Consider the following 26,575-nt stretch of genomic DNA (forward strand, 5'->3'; position numbering starts at 1 on the left):
GTTTTGTCACACATACTCATATTAGAGTTTTTCTGTATGTTTTCTATTTTCCACATTTTAGAATAATAATAGTTAAGACATCAAAACTATAAAATAACACAAATGGAATTATGCAGTGACCAAAAAATGCTAAACAAATCAGGACTATCTTATATTTTGGATTCTGCAAAGTAGCCAAATTTTTTTTTTTGAAATTAATTTCTTTGTATAGGCATCAATTTCACTATTCATATTTATCTAAGAAACAAGTTTCAAGCATTTAACCAAGTTTTTAGATTAAAATGTCTTTGATTGCATGTTTCTCATTATCATTATACAAGCATGGTACATCAGGCAGAAAACACACTGAAACTTTGACTCGTCAAAAACAAAACAAGCACCTGAACTCACTTCACACTAAATATAAGCAAATATAATGAGGTCTTACCAAGTCAGTGTTCGAATGTTCTTAAATTCAGAGCTTCAGACTGTAATTAATAGAAAGACCCATATAGCATCTTTGACCAAGTATATTTTACTCACCCCTGTCAGCTGGGTGTTGGTGTGTATATTTGTCTTGAGGAAGGCCTCTAATTATCCCTGCAGGCTCTGACTACCAGGGTGCTCTTTTTCTGACCGTTCTGGAGCGCATCACATTAGCATCCTCTGTTAGCTCATGCGGCAGCCCCTCCCCTCACTCTCAGTTTGTGTCCCTCTCCCTGTCTCTCTCTCTCCCCCCTTTCTCTACTCTCTCCTGTTTCTTTCCCTCTCCTTCTCTCAGTCTGTTCCCCTTTGCCTTGTCTTTTTTCAGACTTCCCTTTCTCTTGCTTCCCTTCCTCCCCCTCCCCTCTTTCTCCCTGCGTCTCTCTCAGAAATGTTTAACTGCTTAACAGAACTCTTCAAGGAGGCTACACACAATTAATCTACTGGTAGTTGGAAGCAAGGAAAGAGTACTGCCCAGTATTTCATTTTGTCATGTTAAAACTAAATCTGGTGATATTGATTTAAAAAATGTATAAGCATGTCTTATCATAAGAGGCTCCTGAAAGGCATTGAAATGTTCCTGAAGTGAATGAATGAGGCGTGTCTGCAGCACATTGATTCATTTTACCTTCCTGTCACAGGGCCTTCTAACACTTAAAAAGATCAGAAATTGTTTTAGAGAAAGTGTTATCACTCAGACCTTTAACGTTGTATTTTAAGAGTCTTCAATGAATTATAACTTCCAAAAAACTCCCAACCAGGTATCAAACGCCCTTAACTCTGAATATATATTATCAGCAGAAAGTTACAGATTTTCAAAGGGCATCAAGAACAGAGATGTAAATATTTGTCTGTATGTTTGAGATTTAGCCCACAGCTGTCTGAGCGTTTTACCAAATTTAGAACTATCCATTTTTGATACTTTTTGTATTTTGTGATGTCCTAAACTTCAAACTTTTGATGGTGTTGGAAGTTGTACAGTGAAATCAATGTATATTTTGAGCGGGGGGGGGGGCTCTATTTCTGCAATGTTATGTTTCTTGTTTTCCCCTAGAATAGGAGGTTTCAAGATGCTGCTATGAAGCCCATGGCCTACTGTTGTTTTCATGGCAAAACTGGAAATGTGTATTAATGTATGTCTTCCTTTTCTCCCCAGATTCTTCTCTTGACGTTTTATCTTGCTTGACATTCGGCTGTCAGAAGGTAAAGACTCCCTCTTTTCTTCTTGCTGATGTAACTCTTTAAATGGGAAATGTACAAATATTTAATCCTCTTTTTTGAAACTGTTGCAACTGCAGCACTGGCAGCATCTGGTACTGGTCTACAATAAAAACTAACAACGAAAAAACAGCCATGCACCAGTGCAGAGCAGAGCAAAGCCATAATCGAATCATACTTCATGATAATTTAAATTATGGATATTCTGTTTCAGTTAGTATATCCAAGGCAGTGTCTCTCCCTGTTTGGTGTGGGTGACCTTTGAACAGGTCGTGTGTTGGCCCTTCCTTACAGTACCTGTGAGCAAAGACATGTTGTAAATAGTTTCCACTGTAGCTAAACTACAGGCGCACCTGTCCAGGTAGCAAATATGGTTTAAAGCCCTCTAACTGTAAAATCACTACTCAAAGATTTGCTTGCATTGCAGAACAGGCAGTGTAAACATTGAATAGTCACCTAAGTATATGGATACATACAGAGCGTTCTCCATCAAGGAGAAAAATTAACTCTGAAAATACCAACATACAACATGGAGGTTTTTTTAGATATACTGTTCAAAGACAGCTATACTGGCTAAAATGTAGTCATCTTTCAAAATGTTTCCCCCAGTATGTGATATTAAAATGACCTGCAGTTAATACGGTAGTCGGTGGGTATAGCGGTCATGGCTCTGTTGCTGTGCCCTTGAGCGAGGCTTTCCCCAGCTGAATTAATGTTTTTCGCATCACGCTGGATACAAGCCGCAGCCAAACAAAGAGACGCATTCTGGCTTTATCAAACCAGGCTCACGCTTAGTCACATATGCTGCAGACAGCTGGGCTTTATGACAGCAGTGTGGGATAGCTATTACATTAAAGGCATCTGTATCATCCTCTACCATAACATAACGGGATAGAGTGACTATGGATTGTATAAATCCATAGATACCGAACTGAATAAGAATGGATCGCATAAAATGTATTTACATGTGGCCGCTAAAGGCTAGGTTTCACCGCAGCGGATACGGTGGGGGTGGCCTCTACCAGCGTAGCGTATTGGAAAGTTAATTGGCATGTGACCAGCAGTAATGGCAGAAGTGAAAAGGAAATAAGGGACTATGCAGAGTTACCATGGTGACCAGGAACAGTGTGAAAGCAACGGGGAACAAATATCTCTTCATGAGACGGTTCTTGTTTAGAGTATGGAACGCCAAGGAGGAACTGCATGCATGTTCAGCAAACGCTTCTTCGGTCATTAGATGCACTTTGTGTTGCGCTTCATGGCAAAATATTATACCTTCATAAACTTTACATTACGTTGCATTACATCATTTAGCAGGCACTCTTACCCAGAGCGACTTCCAAATAAGTGCATCACTATGCTAAGGTTATCGCAAAGTAGTATGTGGTAGTATTCATGGGCCTGTTCAGAAATCATTGGTAACCGAGTTGTTTTAGAAATACATTAAAATATGGTCGGCCTACTATGACCATTCCACTGTTTGTTAGTAGCAGTGTTTTTGTCCTGGTAGCTAACAGTTAAACTACAGGAATACCTAGCTGCTGTGTGACACTGAAGGAATGCCAGAAATACATATTGATTGAGTACCCAGCACAGCTAGCTGATGTTAATTTGTATATAATTTTTAGATTGATTCGGTATGAAAATTAGAGGAGAAGCTGAGTATCTGTTTAAAAAACAAACAATTGAATTACATGTTAATATCCAGTCTGCTGGAAGTAGCTTACTCTGACTGTAGATGATTTGACAGAATTCACAAGCTGTCAAATCTGTGTTCATTCTTGTGGTTACCAGAAAGCCTTTCTTTTCATTTGTCCATGAATATTTCATCTGATTTTTAAAGTCAATTCCAGACAGTCCGATTCATGTTTAAGCTGTTTTACAGCTTCAGAAATGTTGAGCTATGCCTTCTTTAGTCAGAGGAAGGAAAGATTTATGAAGCAGACTCATTGTTACTGCTTTGTAACTGCATTCAAAGAACGCAGTTATTGGCACATCTTGGCTCATTTTGCCTACATTTCAGCTGAATTTACACAACAATTAGAACACAGCTGCTGCTGAAATTGTGCAAAAGGGAGTTTATTTTGGCACGGCATTAAAAAGCACAAAATCACTCTATTCAGTTTACCCCTGTGGATTGTTCTAAGATGTTGCCAATTGCCAGCTGTTTTATTGTTCTACGGAGTGTTTGTAACATTTTGCAACCTTGTAACTTGTTGTGGCTTCTAATTGCATGTTCTGACCTAAAAATAAATTGAATGTGAAGCATGGTAGGCTGTTAACATGTCTTAGCCTCGTGTGGTGCCTAGTTACATCCTACAGGCATTATTAATGTCTTTTCTTATTTTCGGTGAAATTTGAACACTAACTATTCCTATGTTTTTTATAACACACACTCTGTAATGTTGCTTATTCATATGTATGAGGTAGCTATTGGACGGTTCATTGATTCAACTCCTCATTTTATCCATCTTAGCGGCTGGGTATTTACCGGAGCAAATCTGGTTAGCCGACTTACTCAAGGATACAAAAAAAGCACCCCTCTGGTGATTCAGACCTGTACCCCCCACCGTTACGCTGCATGGCGGTAAAGAGGTTGCGATATGACATGCAAAAACATACCATCATCTCCTATATGGGAAGGGCTTTGATTCTCTGAGACATTGTGTGTTTTTATGCATCGCAGATTGAGAGAGTGTCCAAACAGCGGCGTGCTCATGTGCTGTGCTGTTGGCGGAAGCAGATGTGACTCTCTCGCACACTGTGCCACGGTGCTCGCAGTGGCCTGTAATGTACCGTGAATAAAGGCCCCGTCTCTCCTGCGGACTGTAAATCTGCCTTGGCCCTGTTTGTCATCGTCAGTCCTCATTATCCACAGACATGGTGGCTGCCGTGAATTTAGGCCTTCATTGTGCCTTCTCGGTTTAAAGCCAAGACAGAAATTTTAGACATGAATGACAAAAACATGCAGAGCAAATATGTGCTCAGATGAAATGATTGCAGGTGAAATTCATTAATCAGCAGGGATGTTTCTATTTCTTTTTCCAAAATGAAGTGGTCCAAGTGTGGCCTTTTATTTTGTGGCCATGTGAAGTTGTGTCTGAATTATGTGTGTTTGAATGCCATTAGATATTATTGAAGTAACTGCATGAAGAGAGGCAGATGTCTGGGTCATGGTGGTTATTTATGTAGGCAACCCCTGAGGTGGGCCTAACTCTCAGTGCTGTGTAGGTACAGAGGAGGCCCAGCTAACCTGTAACTTGGCAGATGGTAAAGCTGCCATCTTAATAAGTCTGCATGCATATTTTATATATCAGATGAGATGTTTAACTGGTGCTTTGACTGTCGGTCTTTTTCATCTAAACATCCCCAGCTGTTTTTGCTAAATCTTTCCCTCTCCACCTCAGCTGCTGTGTAGGGAGTTGTGCATCACCCAGGGGTGTACTGCGTACTGGGGGTGGCTTAGACAGGGTTAACCCCCATAGTAGAAGGCTTTGAGATCCTAATCTTGTATATTAAGAAGTGATTAAAGGTCTTACATAAATCCAGGTCTTTTTCTCAAATATATGCTAAAGAATCCAGTTTGTCTCAAAATACCTTAATATACGTCCAATGCATAGAAGAGCTTGTCGAGATTAGGTTTGTTTCCAATCCCATTTTGATCCCAATCTAGGGCAATAAAAGTACCAGATGGTAATGTGCAAGCGAGAGTCCTGACAAGTATATGCCAGCATCTCTTAAGCAGTAGATAAACTGACACCTGACAACAAAACGCACCCGAGTGGCACTCATCAAAATCAAGAGGATGATTCCTGGACCGCTTCTTCCTTGTTCGATTTCTCACCCCTCCTGCGGTACCAGGCATCTTTCCTTTTATAAGGCAATTAGGTACAGCTGTCAGTGGTCTCTCAATCCTGGCCCGCCAGTGTGCACTAAAATGGGGCTTGATATCAGCACTGCCGCTGTGTCAAATGAAACACGGCATGTAATTAGATAAGCCCCCCCCACCCCCCCATTCTCTTAGCGTAGAAGGAGCCATTGTATCTGGGTTTAAGGGGATTTGTTGTATTACCATAACTCCCTTAAACAGCGCTCAGTCCCCCTGAGAATAAGTTTGTTAGAGGTGCATAACAAGTGTAATTAAGTCACTTTGCAGTCATCAGGTGGATTTGGAACTGTTAAAAAAAAAAAAAACAGCACATGATTGAACAGTCAATGTGCAGCATCAGTTTGAATATAAACCTTGTCCCATATGATTGCTCAGTTGTATGTGTAGTGTGTATGTGTAGCATAGTGATAGGGAGCACGACTTGTAACTGAAAGGTTGCTGGTTTGATTCCCCGCTGGAGCACTGCTGTTGTACCCTTGGGAAAGGTACTTATCCAAGAATTGTCTCAGTGGGTAACATGTAAAAAAAATTGTAACCTATGTAAGTCGCTATGGATAAGAGGATCTGCTAAATGCCAATAATGTAATACATCCTGAACATGGATAACCTCTTTTTTTGCTATTTTTTCCTTTCTGCCGTTTTGTGTTGGTTGGTTTAAAGTGTTATGGGTATCGCTAAGGTACACTCTCCTTTGGGTGAAGGCCCAGCTGCTGCTGCTGCCCGGGTTGAATGTGGCTCCATTCTGGACATATTTTCCACAAAGCGGGTCAAAGAGCTCTGGCATGGCTAGCTAGCAAAGCGTTGACGCGGACCCAGCTGTCTGTTGGACCGCCGCGTTATTTGCCTGAGTCCACCGGCTTTTGGAAGGATTCGTGAAACGGGTTTGCTTAGAAAAGGTCAAAGGCAGAGCTGTTGTTGATCTAGCTTTAAATTGAATGAAGCTGTGCGTCCTATTTATAGAGTATTGGTATCGAATGGTGCCAAAGCGTCTCGCTGCTGAACCAGCCGTTGGATGTGAAGACATGGCACAATCCACTGCACAGTGTGGTTTCTGGGTTCAAACCCATGGAAGTCTTCCATTTTTAGAGCATTTGCTATTTGAGCCTGCTTCGTAGGGAACTACTAATCTGAACATTTCTTTGAAAACAATGTGTATTCATACAGGGAATACAAGAAAATATTATACTGCGTGGACAGCACAAATCAAACAGAGTAATTCTACAGTATTACCACAACTCAGTTATGTCAGGAGGTATTCAGAATCTTCAGCTAATACTTTTACAAGAACTATCACAGAGCGAAGATTCTGGTCCTTATGTGGCTCTTTGCTGCTTTTTTCCTTCCTTCTCCACTTTGCAGGGAAAATAGTAAAGTTGCCATCACAACTCAGTGTTGCCCAGAATTTTGCCAAAGATATGAATTCTCACCTCATCACAAAGAGTACAGCTGACCATAAGTGATGATTGCAGCCTGATGTTCATGTTACAGCTATAGTGTGGAACCGCAAATTTAAAAAAGAAGTTTAGGCCCAGGTCTTGTGAAGCCCGGTCATGTCCTCTGCTAAAAATGACTGGATGCTTGTAACAGTGGAACAGATTGGTTTCACTCCATCAGGGATGGGGGTGGATAAGTTTGTCAGGGTTTTGTCGTCTCTGACACCTTGTGATTCACCAGGCACCAGCAGGTTACTTGGATGATGTCAGTGGGGTAGGACAAAAATCCAGGCTACTGACCTACAGTTGTATCCTAGTCAATGTATAAACTGCTTAAAACTGAGATGAGAATAGCTCATAAAAGAAACTGCTTAGTAAGGAAAACCATGCAGATTTTTCTGACACTACTAGATCTATAATTTCTGCATTACATTTCTCTCGAATAGTACATCATACTTTAGTGGTTTGGATTCAGAATATTAGGAGGTTTTGCTTTTTGCTTCATTAGATCCTTGATACTCTCCCCTAATGTGCAAAGCTCTCCACCTCAAAACTGTAGAAGGTAATGGAAACGCGCTGGTACATTGTCCTCCGCTTGTGTGTCAGTCTCTGTTCCGATTGACGTCGTATCGGATATCTCTGCCCACTGTTTTCAGATATACCCATAACGTTATCTCTCTTTTGTATGCAACAAAGAGCAGGTGTCAGGGGAGCTCTGCTTTTATTTTGAAATAGATGTCCCTTGTACTACATTTCCATCAGTAGGGTTTTAAACAAAGGTGTTTTTTTACACAGCTCCAGTGTAAAAGGTGTCGTTGCTACCTTTACGCAGTACATAGGCAAGTTACAGTCACGTTCTGTGCGGGTACGCATGGCGTATTCAGTAAGCTTCACGGTTCATCCTTTATCTTAGATGTGATTCACAAGCTCTTCATTTGAACCGAAATCTTTTTTGATCCCATTGTTCTTGCTCTCCTGCAGGCCCCTTTCTCTGAATACATTCAGCCATCTGAACAGATTAAGGCAATGTGCGGGCCAGCATAATCCTGACCTTGCACTGAGAGACAGTCAGCCCCCGTCTCTGTGAAGTACGAATTACATCTCTTAGATTCAGCAGGAACGTGAATCTAAGGAATGAGTGGAAACCGCTATTTAAAATGCATCTCATTCAGAGCATGGAGGACAGGAGAGGGTTTTTTTTTCCTTTACATGCAAGGCTCGAAATGAATTTACTGCCATGCTGTAATTTGTCTTGATTTAAATATAAATTGCAGTGAAACTTTGTGGATGAAATATAAATTGGTTTGGAGCGTGTTACACTTGCTTTAGCACACCTCTGCAAAATTTGACCACGACGTCTTGCTGGAGGTGACCGATTTGCTTAACATACATAAATGTGGAAGTAACGCTGGATGTTGTTTAGCTGTTTCTCCTTTGCAAGGCAGGAAAGGTGCCTGCCACCCTCTCTGACAAATACAGCGCAGACTGCGGAGGAGCTGTCTACGCCCCGCGCAATCTTGCCCGCCGACGACGCCCCGGGTCTCAGAAACGCGGGCCGCGTGTTCTTTTCGGTGTGACGGTTCGCCTCGCGGCGTAGCCACCCACTCGCCTTTATTCCTGCGGCCGCGCCCCCTCCATGTCACCGCGCCCGGGGATTCTCGTGACAGCGGGGAGGGGAGGGTCACCGCCACCGGTCTGCATCCAGCGACAGGTTGCCACCACTCACCTTCCTCCCCCTCAACCCCCCCCCACCCCCAAGCCTCCAGTCACGTCTCCGGAGACGTGGCCCGGGCGTGGAGCGTTTCGTTGGTGACGCACTGCGGGCTCTTTCGGAACAGGCGAGCCTACCCCTGCCGGGGGGATTTGAGCGTGCCTCTGAATGCCGGCACGACGCCGCTGTGCCATTGTTTCCAGCTCCCTGCATCCCGTTGTCATGGGTTACGGATGCAAAATCGTATCCAGGGTAGTGGCACTGAGGATGAAGTAAGGTGAGTGTGACATAAGAGGGTTTCATATCTCTGTTAATAACGACAACAAAAACTCATAATAATAATCTTACGGAATTATTTTCAGTGTGATGACAGCCACATTCCGCCTGGTTTGTGCCCTCATTTTAAAGAGTTTTATAATCTGCCATGACCGAGCATTTAAATAGAGAAGAAATTGGCTCTAGAAGAATGTTTCAACATCAGAAGCCTGTGTCTACATTCCGTATAGCCCACTGTGCTGCGCACAAGGCCGGCAGTGGCAGCGCATTGAAAGGATTGGCTCGCCGTCGACTTCGGCTGTCAGGTGAACTGCGTGGCATTTCTTCGGCTTTGTGCCTTTGACCGGTCGCGCTCCTCCCCTGTATCTGTGAAAGACACTGAGGCCTGCCCGAACACTGTGTAGTCGCCCCAGGGCTTTCCCTTTGTGTAATCAGCGAATAAACAGCAGGAACGAGACACCGCAGTGATTCTAGCCATTTCCTCCTTGCCTCTTATCTTGTCAGCCCCTGGGTACTGATGTGAGGTTGGACATGATCTGTGAGGGAGGGAGGGAGGGAGGGAGAGAGAGGGAGAGGGAGAGGGAGGGCAGAGAGAGGGAAACGGAGAGGTATGGGGGGAGTGGAAGGAGAGAAAGATAAAGGCAGGGGAGGTCAAGGGGGTAGGTCTTTCAGGAAGGAAGGAAATGAGGGAGAGAGGGAGGGAAAAAGGGAGGGGAGGTGGATATCCAAAGAGATAGGAAAGGTGAAAGGGGGAAGGGAAAGAAAGGGAAACAGAGGGGGAGAAGTAAGAGTGGCATTGTGGAGAGAGTCAGGGGCTCTAGCTGGCTCAAATGACTTTGTACTCAGTAAATTACTGTTTTGAACCATGATCAGTATGAAGGATGTTGAAACTGGTTAACTGTATAATTATGATTAATGTTCTGACCTGATACCTGTGAGAGTCATAAATGTAACACTTGCTCAGATTCCTCACTCAGAGTTTAGGACAAAACCCTGTAGTGCTCAGACTGAATGCCCCTTCCAGCTGCCTGTGAAAGATCCATTGCTCCCAGTTTCAGCAGAAACGTAGCAGAAGGGAAACTGGTCCTGGTAAACTGGGCACAGTAGAATTATGCATATGGGCAGAGGTATTACATTCTAGATTTGGCAAAACAGTTTGTTTACACAGAGGACATAGTTAGTAGTTACCAGTGCATTTTTGGAGAGCATAAGACTGTGTTAAAGGAAAATTAGATGAAGCTGGAGCTGTTGAAGGTTGTTTAAAGAAGGAACTGCTTTCCAGAGAGAGACAGCAGAATATGAGTGGCTCACTGTATTGGCTGTACGAAGTTCGGACTTCCTTGTCTTCAATCATGACCAGCTATAAGTAGGTAGGCCTCGCGTTTTGTGGAGTACAGCCACTTCCTAAGTTGATTCTACGTATTGACAAAACATTATTATGTAACATATGGGAGGTCTTGATATAACAGCCACGAGCTGGGCGCCGAACATCGGAAAGACCCGGGAGAGGAAGAGTCTCGGGTTTCTGAGGTGATGCATTCGGTCCCCGGACAGCTGGGGGAGCTGCGGGACGCCCAGGCTTTGACCGCGATCCAGGAGCTGTCTGGCTTCTTAAAGGATGGCCAGGTCACCCACGGAGGAGCCGATATCGCCTTCCCGCTGCCCAAGCGCGGGCGTTAACATGGCTCAGCTCAAACACTCCCACGGTTTGGCAACCGCCGTAAGCCAAAACTCTGCTGTGTCATAATTCTGACGGTCCGTAGTGTTTGTCTGTTTTTCGTGGAAGCTCTTAATCCAGGACTTACCAAGCTTACCTTTCGCATTCAGTATTATCCATTTATACAGCGGGGTATTTACCGAGGCAATTAAGGTTCAGTGCCCTGCTCGAGCATACAGTGGCGGTCTTCTGTTTGGGGATCAAACCTGCAACCTGCTGGGCTCAAGTCCATTTCCAAAACCACCTGCTGTAATGTTTCTGTATCAAAAGTATGCAAGTATAGTATCAGTCACCAGCCGGTCCTGAAGCACAGACCAGCAAATATTCACACACCCCCCCCCCCCCCCCCACGCCATGCTTGAGTGTAATGTCATTCAAGTGATTGCTCTGAGTGAGCAATATGCATTAACTCTGTAAAGCGTGACCGGTTTGGCCATATTAAGTTGTGTAAAATTCCAGCTTAGCCTTAACTGACTAATGTTGTTTTTTGCATTTGGAGGTGTTCCACCGAGGAGTCAGAATGATTAATGCCTTTTCTCAATTAGATATAAATGCTGTGAGACACCGAATGGAAAATCAGCTTGTTTTTTTTCTAATTTTATGTATAAAGCATGCTCTCAGGACACACAAATTAAATACAGCACATGCAGAAAAAAAATTTTACAACCTGCACTGGAATGTGCTTTGCTTTCAGCGGTGAAAACTGTTCCAAAAACAAATGTGATTTCTGGGGTCGAAGTCTCCATCAGAATGGCTCAGGAGAGCGTTTTTCGGTGATGTTAATTGTGAGTTTTGTTTGGCCGCATCACAAGGCTGATTCTTCTTTCTCGTGAGGACGCTAGGCGACCTGAGGTGGAAGGTCAGCGCGTTGTGGTGTATACTGAGGTTGAGCCAGCATTAATTCAAAGCAGCCGGTTTCTGCTGATAGCCCAGGATTACAGTGTGATTTAAATATATCCGTGCCCTTTTTTTTTCCTCAGTTCTTGTGCATTGGTAAGACACTGTAGAACCACTGAAATCCTGTTGAGTATGTGCTTGAGAGACCAGTACTTCGCTCACAGGGAGAAACCTGTGCAAGTGGAGGCTTTGTGTCTCATTCAGGCAATAGAGTACAGGAAGCGTAGTCACTGAATCACTTTGGCTTTTGCCTATTCCCTCTTGAGAATGTTCTTGAAGAGGAGGTGAGATGGAGCAGAGCACCAGTCAGGGTTCCTGTGCCCCTGGAAATTTCCCGAAAACATTTTCACCCTGTGAAATTGTGGAAATTGGGCAAATATCATACTGTGCTTGAAATGTCAAGACAAATTGCCCTGGACAAAAAGAAAACAGTTAATTTTATCTTGTTTCTTTTACCACTAGTGAAATATGTCAGTCTTTCTAGCTAATCTGCTAGCTTGATGTTGTCTGCAATGTCTAGCAATGTCAGTCTGTTTGTATTTCTGCCAATTTGGCTAGATTGTTGGCTGTTTCAGTGTCCACTTTAAAAGTCACTGATGATTGATATTCACTCCCAAGAGCATCCACAAGTGTGTCTGTGCAGACAAAAATATTTTGCAAGTAGTGCATCTCGAAAAAATGTCACCACACATTTTTTCTTCCAAGTATCCCAGTTTTGCTGACTTCTGACTGCTGCAGCAATGGAACAAATCAATCTTGCATTTATTATTAAAAAGGCATGGAAAATCTAAATCGGATTTGTGTGCAAACCATGACCAAGGGTGAAGGATCGGATCCAGGGTGGGTCCTTCAGTTTTGGTGAAACCCTAAATTCGAACAGCTTTACTTTTCACAGTGGATTGTATGTTTGACCGGGAGTTACATTAGTGAGCTAAGAACTAAGTTAATTGCCGTTTAGCAGAATTAATTTGAGAAGTTGTACAGGTGTTTACTTTGTGTTCAGTTTTAAGAAAATACAGGCAGCGATTTCAGATGGGGACACTAATCGGGAAATCAGCAAGCTGTTTTGGGAAAGCTAATGTATTATTTAGGAACCATACCTTTCCCCCAGTGCTTTGCAATAAGGAGTTTGTTGGCCCAGAACAGGAATATCCCATCTGACGGGCAGTTATTTATGTAGTGTTGGCTGATATAGACGTATATCTGATGTATTCTTAATAGCGTTACATATGCCGTTTGTAATAACACAAAGGAACACTGTGACACATGAGGTCAAGTCAATTAGCAGCATTCAGGAGACCTACAAAAAATCTTTAATAAGAAGGTTACAAAATCTTACCCTTAGTGATGAATCCATTTGATTCCATGATTAAATTAGGTGTCTGCTGCTGGATTTATTGTTTTTTTTAATTGTATTTATTGTTCAGAATATTTATTTGTGGTCTGTTGTGAGGAAGACCTATGTGCTCTCCCTGGGTGGTGTTCTTTTGATTGATTTTGTCCCTTGATTAAGTATTTTACACGTTTTAGTTTTTTCATCGAAATGTCAATGTCAATTAAAGGAATATACTGGCTGGTTTATCGGTTATCAGATGGCATGGTCTCAGAAAAATCTATATCATTGTTGGGCCAGTCAGGCCCTAATTAAGATGTTAGCCGGTATATCTGAGCATGCTCTATGTGAATGAAGCCTATAGCAGATTTCAGTAGTTCTGCATCCAATTCCAGTGCCAAAAAATAAGACAGAGAGATTATGTGATCATACTTAGAAATTAAGACTTGAATCTCACATGTGTGAGAGTTTTTTTGTTTTTAAGTGATGGAGAAAATAATTAGACAAAGACTTTAATATTAGAATGGGAGACACAGGAAAAGATAGACCACGCAGCACATGTGCCAGTGTTCAGAGACATTGATTTGATTGAGTTTTATATTCAAGGCAGGTGACGTCTCCTTGTAATGGACTCCTTCACTTGTGACAAATTCCATCAGCAGACTGAAGACTTGCAAATGAGTTCTACCACTCTCAGACTGATTGAATTCCTATCACATCCTTGCATTCAGCTATAGAAAAAACCCTCTCCTCTGTGATCTCTGGAGGTTCTCTAGAGTTTTCTCCAGTCAAGAATACTGAAGATGAACCATCCGGTAACCAATATTGACATATTAGTGTCTTTGGTTTGCTGAAGTGGAGCATCCACGCGATGTTCTCCTTCCAGAAGAGTCTTTAGATTTCATTGCTTTGCAAAGATCTGTGATAGGCACGGTGTGTGAAGGTCACACCGTGACCTTGTAGGTGCAATAGTGCTGTACATCTGTGAGAACCACTCAGTTTTTCCTTCTGAAAAATATCCCTTCCCTTTTTTTTGTTAGAAGAAAAGACTATTAAAAATTGAATGAGAAGGTGAAATTAAACCTTTCACAAGAGAAACAAATTGTCCCTTGGTGTCTCATCCTGGTCCTATTTAACTAATGGCCGGACTCTGCACAGAGTGGTGGAGAACAAAGGTTGCCGGTGGCTTTGTTCATTTTGTCCCATCTTGGGGGGTGTTCCCGGGACAAAGCTTAACCACCTTACCTTTTCAGTCGCGGTGGCCATTCTCAAATCACCCCATTGTAAATAATTACATAGACAGCCAACAGCGAACACTGTGCTCAGTCTAATGGAGACGTGGAATATTTGATTGTGGGAGGGCCATTTGTCAGGGCTGTTCTTTCACTCGAGGCTCACTCTCCACAGGCCTCTTTTTTCCCCAGGTGGGTATTCACAGCAGGCTTTAGGAACATGTACTCCTGCCTCTCCTGTCTTTGCATGCGGGAGTACACAACATTGCAGATGTTCTCTTCCCAAAAGTCATTTGGGTCAAGAAGAATTGGGGGGATTTACTCAGATCTGTATGGAGGGAGAGAAAGACCACCTGGTCGTCTTCAGTCAAATAAAAAGTAAATGAAATGCAAACCTTCCCAGATTATTCCAGCTTCATATTATTACAATCAAAAAAAGACCCCTGAGTTCATTAAAAACCACCGGGGGAAAAAGTCCCTTCATTGTACTGCTGTCACTTCTTCTCAGCAGTGGTTAGCAGTAGCACTTTCCCATCAGAGGACTTGGCGGTTTTTATTGAATCCAGAAGTGTGTATCTGTCCCGCAGACTGCCTCTGTGTTTTACCCCCTCACAAGGTTGGCAGATAATATGACCTGATCTTCTAATCCGCTAATCCATCTCCTCTGCAGTACTGCGGTGAACCCTTATCTGAGAGACAACGGGCCAGATTTCACACCCACACGACAGTCACTCACACGCTGTCAGATCTCTCTCCAGCACCGAGCCAAGACATTCTCCACATTGGTCAGATTCCTGAGATCTCGGCCTGCAATTTGTGAAGGTTCTGTCTAAAAGCGTCCGGCAAGCCTCCCCATCTAGCTGAAGGTTTCGCCCTCGGTGACTGCTATCTTAGCCCTTTGAAATAGTGAGTCACGAAGTGAACTCCGGGCCATAAAGTTACGAGGTTCAAATCCTGGGTCAGAGTGCTACTGCTCTACCATGTTGTGTATATGACTCATTTTTGTCCAGGAAAGCACGTAAGAGGCCATGGAACGTTTTGTACAATAACAGGGCGTTTTTTTTTTTATATATATATCCCCAGAATGATTGAAGAGGGAGGTAAAAGAGGCAAGACAATGGCGGAGAAGAGGCAGCTCTTCATGGAGATGAGTAAGTACTGAGGAAAAACCACTAACCCTGTGCTTTAGTGTTTTGATTAGGAGATTCCCTTATCCAGGTTTTTTCACACCGTCTGTTTATACAGGTGGGTATTTACTGAGGCAGTTTCGGTCAGGTGCTTTTCTCAAGTGTGCAATGGTAGCACTCCTCCTGGGTGCTGAACTTTCAACCAGCTGGTTTCAAATCCAGTTCCTTAGACCACTAGACCACCTTGAACTGGGTTCTGTATTGTCCATTCATGTGGTGGTGATTTTTAACACTTCTCTTTATGGCATGATAATATAGTACTACATTTTTAATGTTTCTGCCAAATTTGGTGATTGACTGTGTTAATGGAACCCCTAGAGAAGCATTCTTTTTATTGTGATGTATACCAGTACTACCAATACCAGTATACTGAATGATTTCTTAAAAGCTTCTTAGAAAGTTTGAAATTCTGTTATTTTCTTAATTTTCCTAAAAGAGAGTTAGTCAGTTGATGACTTCATTACCCATATCAGCAACCAATCTAAAAGCAGAATTCCGAGTTTAACTGCAGATGTAAAGAAGAGGACAAATAACAGTGTGCATCCACCCTGTTAAAATCACTCGAAATTTCTGCCTGTATGTAGAGCACGGTGCTGTTGGGATTTGTCAGCTAGCATGGACTGATAAAGCTCTTGTTTTTTATTGATCAGGGGCACAGAATTTTGACGTCATCCGACTGTCAACGTATCGGACTGCCTGCAAGTTAAGATTTGTGCAAAAAAGATGCAACCGTAAGTAGCAAGCATTTCCTTTTTGCTTTTGACAGCGATAGCATAAAGACATGCATTTCATGTCACTTGCACATTCTGGTTTGGTAGCATGTTGGGGGTAAATGACTTTGTCAGAGAATGGTATACAAAGCAATTTTTTTGAAGGGGAAAATGTGGAAATGGTTTAAACAGCTGATATCAGCCTGTGCTTATGTCGAATGAGATGTTTAGTTTGGCAGTCTAGGCTTATGAGGTTGCTGTAAGCTGAAAGAGTTGCTGACACGAGCAGCCCTGTTGTTAGAACTGGACAGAATATGAAGGCCCCATCTCTTTTAATTTTCTCCTTACTGCCCATGACTCACATTCTCTCTGCTGTTTCTCTCATTGCCAGCACCTGAGATCGCAGTAGGCCCTGACAGTTAGTGGAAAGTTCAAAACACATTTTTCTGGAGTATTCCAGTAAAATCAAATGACTGTGACCATTAGCAGTAACCGTGCGGTAGCAGTGCTTTGTGGGAAGTGAGCACAGTGACACTCCCTTTCAGTAGACAGGCACATAGAACAAGAGCCACTGAGGTGGTTTGTCCTTTTTTTTCCTTTTCCTGGAAGGCAGGATGAGTGGGATTGTTGCCATAAATGCTTACCATCCCAAATCATTTTTGCTCTATGCTCACATTCATTATTCCTGATCCTGAAAAAAATTTAATGGATCGGTTACTCTGTGCTTTCTGGACACATGCTTTAATCATTTGTTTCTTTAGTTCGGTCATGAACGCGAATTGTTTCTCTGTTGCAGCTTATTTTTCTTATCATTTCATTTTCGTCTGCTTAATTATTTGAGACCCTTGTCCAATGCCATCAGACTTACAAGGCCATCATTTCTTACGTTAAATCAACATGTTATCACAAGTGTGTCATCCTTAAGAATTTTATATCGTTTTGGATTACTGCATGCAGATTGAAATTCTCTTCAAACCCACAGTGGGGAAAAAAAAAGAATGAAGACATTGTTTGATCTGAACGATGTGGAACTGGAGTAGTTTTGGCATTACTTGCTTTGTGGAATTACAGTCTTGTACAACAGAGGTGTCAGATTCAATCCCTGCAGGCTTGATGGGTATTCAGGGATTTTTTTCTCACCCAGTTACTGTGGCTCATTTGGTCAATTTTTAATGTATAAATTTACCACATTTCATTTCTCTAAATTCATTGTCCCAGCTGTAATACGTAGTATAAATGTAGGGAACATGTGTAGTCTTCTGCTATGTGTAGTCCTCTGCTGTTCTCTCAGCAAGCAGCAGACTGAATAAACTGCTTGAGCTAACTGTGCGATCTGGTCCAGTCCACCTTGTCGACGTCTGGAACATGATCGAGGCCTTTCGCGACAACGGCTTGAACACACTGGACCACAACACGGAGATCAACGTCTCGCGGCTGGAGACCATCATCTCCTCCATCTACTACCAGCTCAACAAGCGCCTCCCCACCACGCACCAGATCAGCGTGGAGCAGTCCATCAGCCTGCTGCTCAACTTCATGGTGGCTGCATACGACAGGTGAGCTTTGCAACCCCCCGGTATCCCCACTGCAAGGCTGTATCCCAGAACAAGGAAACACGTGTTCAAATCCTACTGTCTAGTGTCTTTATTTCATGGGGGCTCTGCGCAGTGGATAGGGAAAGCTAGTAGGGATGAAGTGACAAGGGGAATTCAGAGCCCAGGCTGGAGGTTGAGCATTGCTGCTGTACCCCATAATGAGAACATGGTAGCTTTTTAAAAAAAAAAAAAAAATCCCAGCCTTTTTCACATCATGGGTTAAAAAATACATTTTGATAATGCAAGTTCCTTGAATAACTTGTGCGTTATGCACAGCTGAGTCTTCTTAGCATTAGCACAACAGTTTCAGTTATGATACGAGTTCTTCTGCAGCTCCCTTGAGAGTGTGAGGTCTGTCTCCATGCTTATGAACAGTGAGTTTATGTTTCTACAGGCATAGCAGGGATGTAACGTGCAGGTAGTAGTGGTAGTAATCTTACTTTGACGTGCTGCAGCTGCAGTCCTGTTGGCTCAGTGACACCTCATCTACGTCATTAGGGAATGTGCACAGGCGAAAAACCACCCAGGAACCCGAGGCCTGTTTATATACAGGGTTTTAGCTTAATCCTCCAAATGTGAGAGGGATCACACAAAAAAAAAAAACTGAAAGCTACATAATTTCTCTTTATACAAACTGAATCATAAGTGAATTGAATGAATGGGCTCCCCATTCACAGTTCTGGGTATTTGTGAAAAATGCAGACATACAGCACTTTGAACTCCAGGGTGCACCCTGAGTAACTGAATTCTTAGCCTCTTTTTTGTTCCGTCTTGCTTCTTGTGTATGTGGAATTCTTGGACAATACATCACAAGATATTGAATTTCTCATGTCAAAAAATCTACCAGAGATTTATGTTTACTGTGAAATTGCTGTCATTGGTGCTAAGGTTGTGAGATACTTTTTAATATGAGTGTTTTACAGAAAGTTTTTTATAGTACTCTGTAAAGCACCTGCCCTGCTTATGAACAGTTGGTGAGTTATACAGTTTTACTTTGCACTGTCTCTCCTCTCAGCTTTTGAGCCAGTAGCCCTTGTGTTCTATAAAGTGCCCCCTAATTTTACAGTGCAGTTAAATTTTAATGATACAGTAGTTGGCATAACTCCTTTTAGGGTGCCAGGCAGGTGTAAATCATAGGTCATTTTCAAATTAAGACAATGAAAGAAACTATGAATTTTGTAAAGACAGGGGTGTACAGGAAAGAAATTCAGTACAAGACCAGCTAGCTTTCAGATGAATTTACCTCTGACCAACAGTCAATGGTGCAGTCATGTCTTTCTTTAATAAACAGCACCATTATACAGCTATATGGAGTTGCGGCCCCTGGACTCATTTTACTGACAAACCCCCAACGTGCAGCTGTCTCCATAGTAACACTACGCATGGCATGCGTAGCTCCCTGAAAAGGACGAGTCATCAGTGAAAAAAAGTGTGTCATGTTACAGTGCATGTCTTCTGCGTCACTGCAGTGGGAAGTGGGAGTCGTGATACCAAGTGGAGCTTTCCTCTCAGATAAAACTGTAATTCCTCTATAAAGCATGCGGTAACATGTAAACACCCCTACGGATCTGTGTTCGGCGTACTTCTGGGCTGTCATGTAAACATGCAGTTACTTTCTGAGTAAAGACACCCTGTTGACACATTTGGACCAGTGTATTCAAAGGAATATACAATATGGTAGACTCAATCATATGAAAGACAGAGCAAGAAGTGGATGTTTTTTGTAAAGACTGACTCATATTTTTCAGTAGAAGTAGTAGCAGTGTATCTGCCATTTATAGACATGTCTGACACCACTAACATTTTGCATTTTGACTTATTTAAAGGAGTTATGTACATACTATAAATAAGTGTGTATGTGTCTAGGGTTATAATTCCCAAGTATCTTGGTGCAGTGGTGGATCCCTCTCACTGACGTGTGTGAGAGAGAGAGAGAGAGAGAGAGAGAAAGAGAAAGGAAAGGCAAAAGAAATTCATTAGCAAGCCCCAAAGTTTTGAAAAGATTGCAAGAGATGTCAATTAGACCTGTTTAAAACGAGGGCGGCCAATTAAAAAGGAGCAGATGAAAAGGGAACAGCTGGCTTTGTCAGGGGAGAAGGAACTCTCTTTGTCAGCTCTCTCGCCGCCTGTCATTTCCTTCATTATTCTCATCATTAAAGAACATTCAAATTACTCTGCCTTTGAAGATATTGAGCAAAATATCTGAGGGCTTTGGGGGGTGCCAGGACTTTGACAAACTTGTTCCTCGTGACATCCCTGATGGTTTAAATGTGCTGATCATAATCCCCTTGTCTTAAATGCGAAGTTCAGACTTTGATCAGTCATATTGCTTTTGTTATATTGACTGTATAGTGCATACCTGTAACAACTGTGTTTAAAAATGGCATAGAATGTGTAGGTTAAAATGAATAAATGCATTTTGGGTTTCAAGTATGATTATGAGACCTACAGTTTGTTTTTATTGTCTTAAAGTCAAATAGATACTTTGCTTAAGTCCACAGCGTGGTGATTAGTTTTGTAGTTAAATTGGTGAAAATTGCCTAATTTTGGTTTTGAATTAGAATGTGATGACAGCTGCTGAAGTAAATCGTATTTTTCCTTGTTTTTTCAGTGAAGGACACGGCAAGCTCACAGTCTTCTCTGTGAAATCAATGCTGGCAACCATGTGTGGTGGTAAAATAGTGGACAAACTGCGGTGTGAGTATCTTGTGTTTTAACTTACCGTTTCTACTTTGTTGCTTTTTTGAACAATGGCTCCCCCTAGTGTACATCAAAAAGAGTCACTAGCCCTGTATTAGAAACACCAGGTCGCAGACAGGTGAGTTCTAGCTTTATAAAAATATTTTTTTGGTTTACACAGAGTGACTCAAGTAGAATATGATCTAATAACCTCACGGTTAGTATTTTCCACCCCTGGAATTACGCCTCATTCAGCACTTGGATGGAAATGATCAGACTTAGTTATCTGACAAGTCAAATATAATTGTTAAAATGAATTTCAGCTCCAAACTCAGTTTTACAGTTTAATTACTTTGTGATTATTGTAATAAATAATGAATGTTCAGTCAAGTTTCTGTGCTGTGAAAACATATCGTGCTTGCATCAATATTTTTGCCGCAACCACTTCCTGTAATTTCTTCAGATATCCACATGTAGGTGCTGTTCACTCATGTGTGCCAACCAAGCCACCACACTGCAGTATTGATCATTTTAGTATTGTTGTTTTCTAGGCGGACAGCTTTATCTAGCATGACGTATGTAGCTGAGATGTTAGATATTATCTCCTTGCATTAGTGATATTTTATTGAGGTAACTCAGGCTAAGTGAGTTGCATAGGAGAACACAGGTGTCTCACCTGGGAAACACACCTGCAGTCAGATTATAAAAACCAGTTCCTCACCCATCACAAACTGTCCTGCCAGCTCTTCCTGTAATTATATATTACATATGCTCAGGTAGCGCTGCACGAAGACACAAGGACAGCATTGTACATGCCCCAAGTGCGTTTCCTTCTCCATTCCCTAATGCATATACTGAGATAAGCTGTTTTAGCAGGATGCTGAAATGATGGGTTTGTTGGCAGTTGGCAGTGGAATGTACTCCCTGGCTGATCTGATTTAATGGACTCTAAATGCACTGACTGGCTTCATGTGTAGGCTCCAAATGCACTGACTAACTGTAAATATGGAGTCCAGATGCACTGGCTCTCTGTAAACATGGACCCCAGATGCAACGGCTCACTGTTAACATGGACTCCAGGTGCACTGTCTTGCTATAAATATGGGCTACAAATGTGTTCAGTAAGAATGAGGCTAAGCTGAATCTGCAGTGCTGTGCCTGCTTATTGTTTGGGGAATACACACACCCTCTGCAGCCATCGGAGAGACTCTGCCTATTTTTCCCATGGTTTCAGTGAGTGCACTATTCTTATTCAAAAGTCCTTTCACATTGGCATTGCAAAGTAGTACCATAATAACACTGGAGATGTGTAGTAGTACATTCCAGGTTTTACATGAAGCAGGGCAGTGTACTAAGTAGAAGTGGCCTTCCGGTGAATTCCATTGAGTATGCTGACACGATTTTGGACCCGGAATGGTTCAGGCTGTGAGAGGGCCTGACGTGTTCAGAAGTGGTTGGTTGTGTTTAGTATGCTCCATTGTTTCTGTATATTGATTCAGTGCACCTTGTGCTACTGCTTAGTCAGTCACTCTGGTTAAATGACTCATAAATGACTACATGTAAATGTGAGCTGCTAAACATTTGGAAATAAAAGATAATGTAAAAATGATTTTGTGTGGGTCTTAAAGAAAGAGAGAGAGAGATGACAACATTCATTCTTTATCTTTCAGACGTGTTTTCTCAGATATCAGACTCCAACGGGATGATGACCTTCTCTAAGTTTGACCAGTTTTTAAGAGAGGTCCTGAAGTTGCCCACTGCAGTGTTTGAAGGGCCCTCGTTCGGGTATACCGAGCACTCTTTACGCACCTGCTTCCCCCAACAGGTGAGAGCCTTGCTCGTTCAGCTGGACTTACTAGGAAGGTATTCGTTATCACAGCTCAGAGCACAACCACGCAACCGTTACCTACACATGAAGAAAACTTGCTTCTGCAACATTTTTGCACATATAGAACAGATAGAACAATTTCAGGACACTTGCTCAAGAGATATCCATATGCATGAGCTTTCAGTACTTATATAGTGTCAAGTAGTGAAAACTAAACCTCTTCAAATACAAGCATCGACATGTACTGACATTGGCCACACATTTGTGGTTCCTTACCATTACCTTTTGTGACTCGGTTGTCTAAAAGGAAAACCTAAGAGGGCTCTTTTGCTCACATACGCTATTGAGAGCTGAAATCACAGTGCTCATTGTAAGGTATCACAACTATAAACTGTCACTTTCTGTTATCTTAGTCATAAGATCACCCTTTTTACTATCAGCATTGCACATGAAGCTGTTATAGATACCTGTTGTTTCCACCCAGCTTTGTCATTCACATGTGTACCATGTGGATGTCACATTGCTATGTTGGGCAGTGGGAATAATTATAATAATAACAGACATTTAGCTTATTTATCATGTAGCATATATATCGTAGCAGAGGATTGTTGCCTCTTCCGTGAAGTGATACTGTGATGATTAGAACAACTGCCACAATGGCTTTTTGCACACAAGGTGAATGTGTCCATCAAAGTAGCAGTGGTGGTCACTGCTACTTTGATTTTTAAGTAAAACTAGATTACATAGGAAAGGCATACTACACCTGTAGCTCATTTGTCTAAAATGCCGGTAAAAGCTCAGATCAACAAAGCCCACACTGTTGGGAACCATGTTGTTACTTGAGTCCTTTGTGCTTAACTGGAGCGCACTCCTTTTGACGCTGACACCTCATTCATTGTGGATCAAGTGAGAAAGTGGCTGAAGTGGCACTCTGCCTGGCAACAGTGGCTGAGCTGGTCACGAGAGGGTCAAAATGCCAGTTGTACTGTTCATTCATTGATCATTTTAGATGGAAGCCCACTACTTTCTGGCTGTGGTATCAGAGACATCATAGACAGATCAATATTTACCCTGCAATATTTGCCCTGCATCAATCCTTCTGATCAGTGGTTTCTCCATGTCTTTTTTAGGGAGGGGGTTTGTTAACTGAAGCAGCAACAAATGGCACATTTGCATTTACATTTATTCGTTTTGCAGATGCTTGTGTCCAAAGCGACTTACAAGTGAGGCAGAGTACAATACAAGTAAAAAGCCATATAAGGAGTTAACAACATTAGAGGTGCTGCATAACCAGGTTTCAGTTGTTGGCCAGACAAGGTACACGGTTAGGGTGGGTGTACAGTGACAAGGGAGTGTGTTGTGCTTTTTTCCAGAAGAAGATCACGCTGAACATGTTTTTAGATGCGTTAATGGCTGACCCTCCCCCCCAGTGCCTCGTCTGGTTACCCCTCATGCACCGACTTGCCAATGTGGAAAACGGTGAGCCCCTTTCAGCTTTGCTCTTTTTTCATCCATGGATCCAGCAGATGGTTCTTTCCACCGTTTTCATTTCTTTTGTAGGCTGAGAAACAATTAGCTATGGATACAGGTGTAAATGTGTGGGTCATACTGAAGTGGTAATGGTCACTGTCATTGGCATAGTAGTGGGAAATGATAACGGTAAAGGAGTTGGACAATGGTCATGGAAAATATCAGCCTGATTTGAGTGGGAACCCTACTTTTTGACAGGGTCATTGTTTGTGCTTGCTTTATTGGTCTACATTACATCACTTCCTGTTCTTCCAGTCTTCCATCCTGTGGAATGTTCTTACTGTCGGAGCGAGAGCATGATGGGATTCCGTTACCGATGCCAACAGTGCCACAACTACCAGCTTTGCCAGGACTGCTTCTGGCGCGGTCACGCCAGCGGCCCGCACAGCAACCAGCACCAGATGAAGGAGCACTCCTCATGGGTGGGTGACCGCTCCAGGCCGGTGTTTCCCTCTCTTCCCCCATATACCCTCAGTGTCTGCTTTTAACCAGGCCACAGGCATAGAATTAGGAACAATGTTACAATATTGCTTTGAATGTTATTCACTGTTCAGTGTTCTCTTTGATACAGAGTGACACCGTTGCTTGTAAAATCTGGATGTGATTCAGTTTCTATGAACACATTGATTCAATGAACATGCCCTAGGTAGGCATTCCTGTTTAACCACTATGGCTATTTGCCCTTAACTTTGAGTAACACGTTTAGGCTAATGCCACACTGTTTCAGACAATATGTTTTGTTAACTTCAGTGCCTACCATGGTACTGATGATCTGTAAGAAAAAAACATATTCTAAATCCATTACTCAAAGTCACGGACAAAGGCTGTTTGCGGTCAGACAAAGCAAACCCCCAAAAGCTGGGTCTTCAAGGAGCAGTACTTGGTAATAATTTCAATTTTAATCAGTCTGGGAGCTTTGATTTGGCTGTCCTCTGAGCCAACCTGAGGGTTCTTCTCAGTTTAGTGAATTATGGATGGTATTGATTCAATTGTTAATGCAGCACCTGCCTCCCATTGCTCTCCGTAAACGGTGAAAATTACAGCAGCAAAAAGCCATGAATAAATATCACTAATGTGACAAATATTTGAGTTCTGCGGTAAGTGGTGGTATTTATCACAAGATGTCAGTAAAACTAAACAAATATACTTTGGAAGTTTAAAAAAGGAACGACTGTTTGAAATACTGCTATTAATATTACTGTCAGCGCTGATGACCGTGATCAGCTGACATTTTATTTTCATAATAATTTCACTCAATCTGCTTTCCAAAGTGTAAAAAAATTAAAGCAGTCTGATGTGCGATTAAATTACAAGACTTCGTGTTATGCAGCTGTACTCTGGCTCCCATCGTAATGATATGAGGTACTGTCCACAGGGCTGTTAAAGTATGCAGTAGTGGTTAAGAAATGGGCCTTGTGACTAAAAAGTATTCAATTATATAGTAGAAGTTAGCATTTGAAAATGACTCCTTATCATTTCTCACTTAACCCACCAAATTCTCAATAGGTGAAATGGCCCGAAAGATGGTTGGTACGTCCAAGCAAATCATTTTCCAGAATTTACTGACTGCGCAAGAAACTGTAGTGTCCCTCTCATGCTCACTGTCTCATTGAGTGAGTAATGATGACGTTCTACCCCAAGAAGCATTGGAGGGCAAAAATGGCAGTAGGGGATCAGCTAGTATTTACCATTTCCTACCAACTGGGAGGGTGGCTGTCCAATGTCTGTATGTCTGTTTTTTTTCTCACAGAACCCTGTGCTTAAAGTAAATAATGAACTTAAAAATTGCTCATTTTAGGAGTTGAGCCCATACACCAAACTTCTTGTGAATGGACCACCTTTACAATTACAGATTTTCTCACAGATCTACCTAAAGTGTCTTTTAAGTCACATAAAACCGTGTGGTTATTGTCAGTGTTGTTTGAGTGGGTTTGGTACTAAGTGAGGATTTGTAATGTAGCCTTAGAAGGTAGCAGAGATGAAATTTATTACAAACAAAGACACTGAACACAGTCACTGTTTATTGTTTAAGTTATATATAACTATCATATTTATAAGGTCAGAACATTTGAAGTCTTCAACTCATTCCCTATTAGGGAATGATAAAGAGGTGAAACTCTTCTTAATCAGCACACATTTACCTCTCTAATAGATGTTTCATTCTCATCTCTCTGCCCAGGGCTTGATGTCACTGAAAAAGAGCATTCTCTCCTTCTCAGAATTAATAGACTGTAGTTGTATATTTACATCAAGCTGCAGATAGAGGGCAGTGTAGTCCATTTTCAGTAGTCATGATGCAGCGATATTTTGAAACCCTGCAGGATTTTCTGTGATGGGGACGATCAGTGAGGTGGTTGATGTGCCCTTTCATTGAATATGTTAATATTTTTTCTGTAGCGTCTGAAAAATTGCAGCTATAAGTTGATATGGTTTGGAGTGGTATGCATAGAGGTCAAGGTCAAACACTGCAGCAGAAGCTGGATTTCACCCGATGCCTCAAAATATTTTCTTATCAGCCTGTGCTTATTCATATTGAAAATATGTAACTTCTGATAAAAAGAATTATAAATCCTATTTTTAGGACAACTGTTACAATTCTAAATATGTAGCTCTCCTAAGAAAAAGGAAATGGAGGCGGTAGAAGGCATTTCATGACTCCTTGCAGTTGATCCAGTTGTATTTTTGGTAAGCTAATGCGAAACAAGCAATCCTCTCTGTTTTCAAATCTTAAAACAGACAGAAACAAGTGTAAGTCACATACTTTTTTTTTAATTCTTTGTGATTGCACGGTAACAGTATCGTAGGAGGTGACATTTTCAGGTAATTTCCGCCAGGCTCTGAGTCTATATGACTCCTGTGGGCTGGAGGTCTGTCGAGG

General features: G+C 42.1%; 1 protein-coding gene across 4 annotated transcripts in view; it reads left to right on the forward strand.

The window, feature by feature from the left end:
* Positions 1 to 26,575, forward strand: part of dtnba (dystrobrevin, beta a) — a 102,519-nt gene that overhangs the window by 16,804 nt on the left and 59,140 nt on the right. For all 4 annotated transcript variants that reach the window (XM_036549213.1, XM_036549214.1, XM_036549215.1 and 1 more), the window contains exons 2-9: positions 1,619 to 1,665; positions 15,252 to 15,319; positions 16,006 to 16,086; positions 17,408 to 17,621; positions 20,272 to 20,357; positions 22,010 to 22,164; positions 23,541 to 23,646; positions 23,953 to 24,119. In XM_036549213.1, coding sequence (XP_036405106.1) covers positions 15,253 to 15,319; positions 16,006 to 16,086; positions 17,408 to 17,621; positions 20,272 to 20,357; positions 22,010 to 22,164; positions 23,541 to 23,646; positions 23,953 to 24,119 — 876 coding nt within the window. In that variant the 5' untranslated portion in view covers positions 1,619 to 1,665; position 15,252. The remainder of the gene's footprint in view (positions 1 to 1,618; positions 1,666 to 15,251; positions 15,320 to 16,005; positions 16,087 to 17,407; positions 17,622 to 20,271; positions 20,358 to 22,009; positions 22,165 to 23,540; positions 23,647 to 23,952; positions 24,120 to 26,575) is intronic.

Source organism: Megalops cyprinoides, chromosome 17, assembly GCF_013368585.1.
Source record: "Megalops cyprinoides isolate fMegCyp1 chromosome 17, fMegCyp1.pri, whole genome shotgun sequence".
NCBI classification, from domain to species: Eukaryota; Metazoa; Chordata; class Actinopteri; order Elopiformes; family Megalopidae; genus Megalops; species Megalops cyprinoides.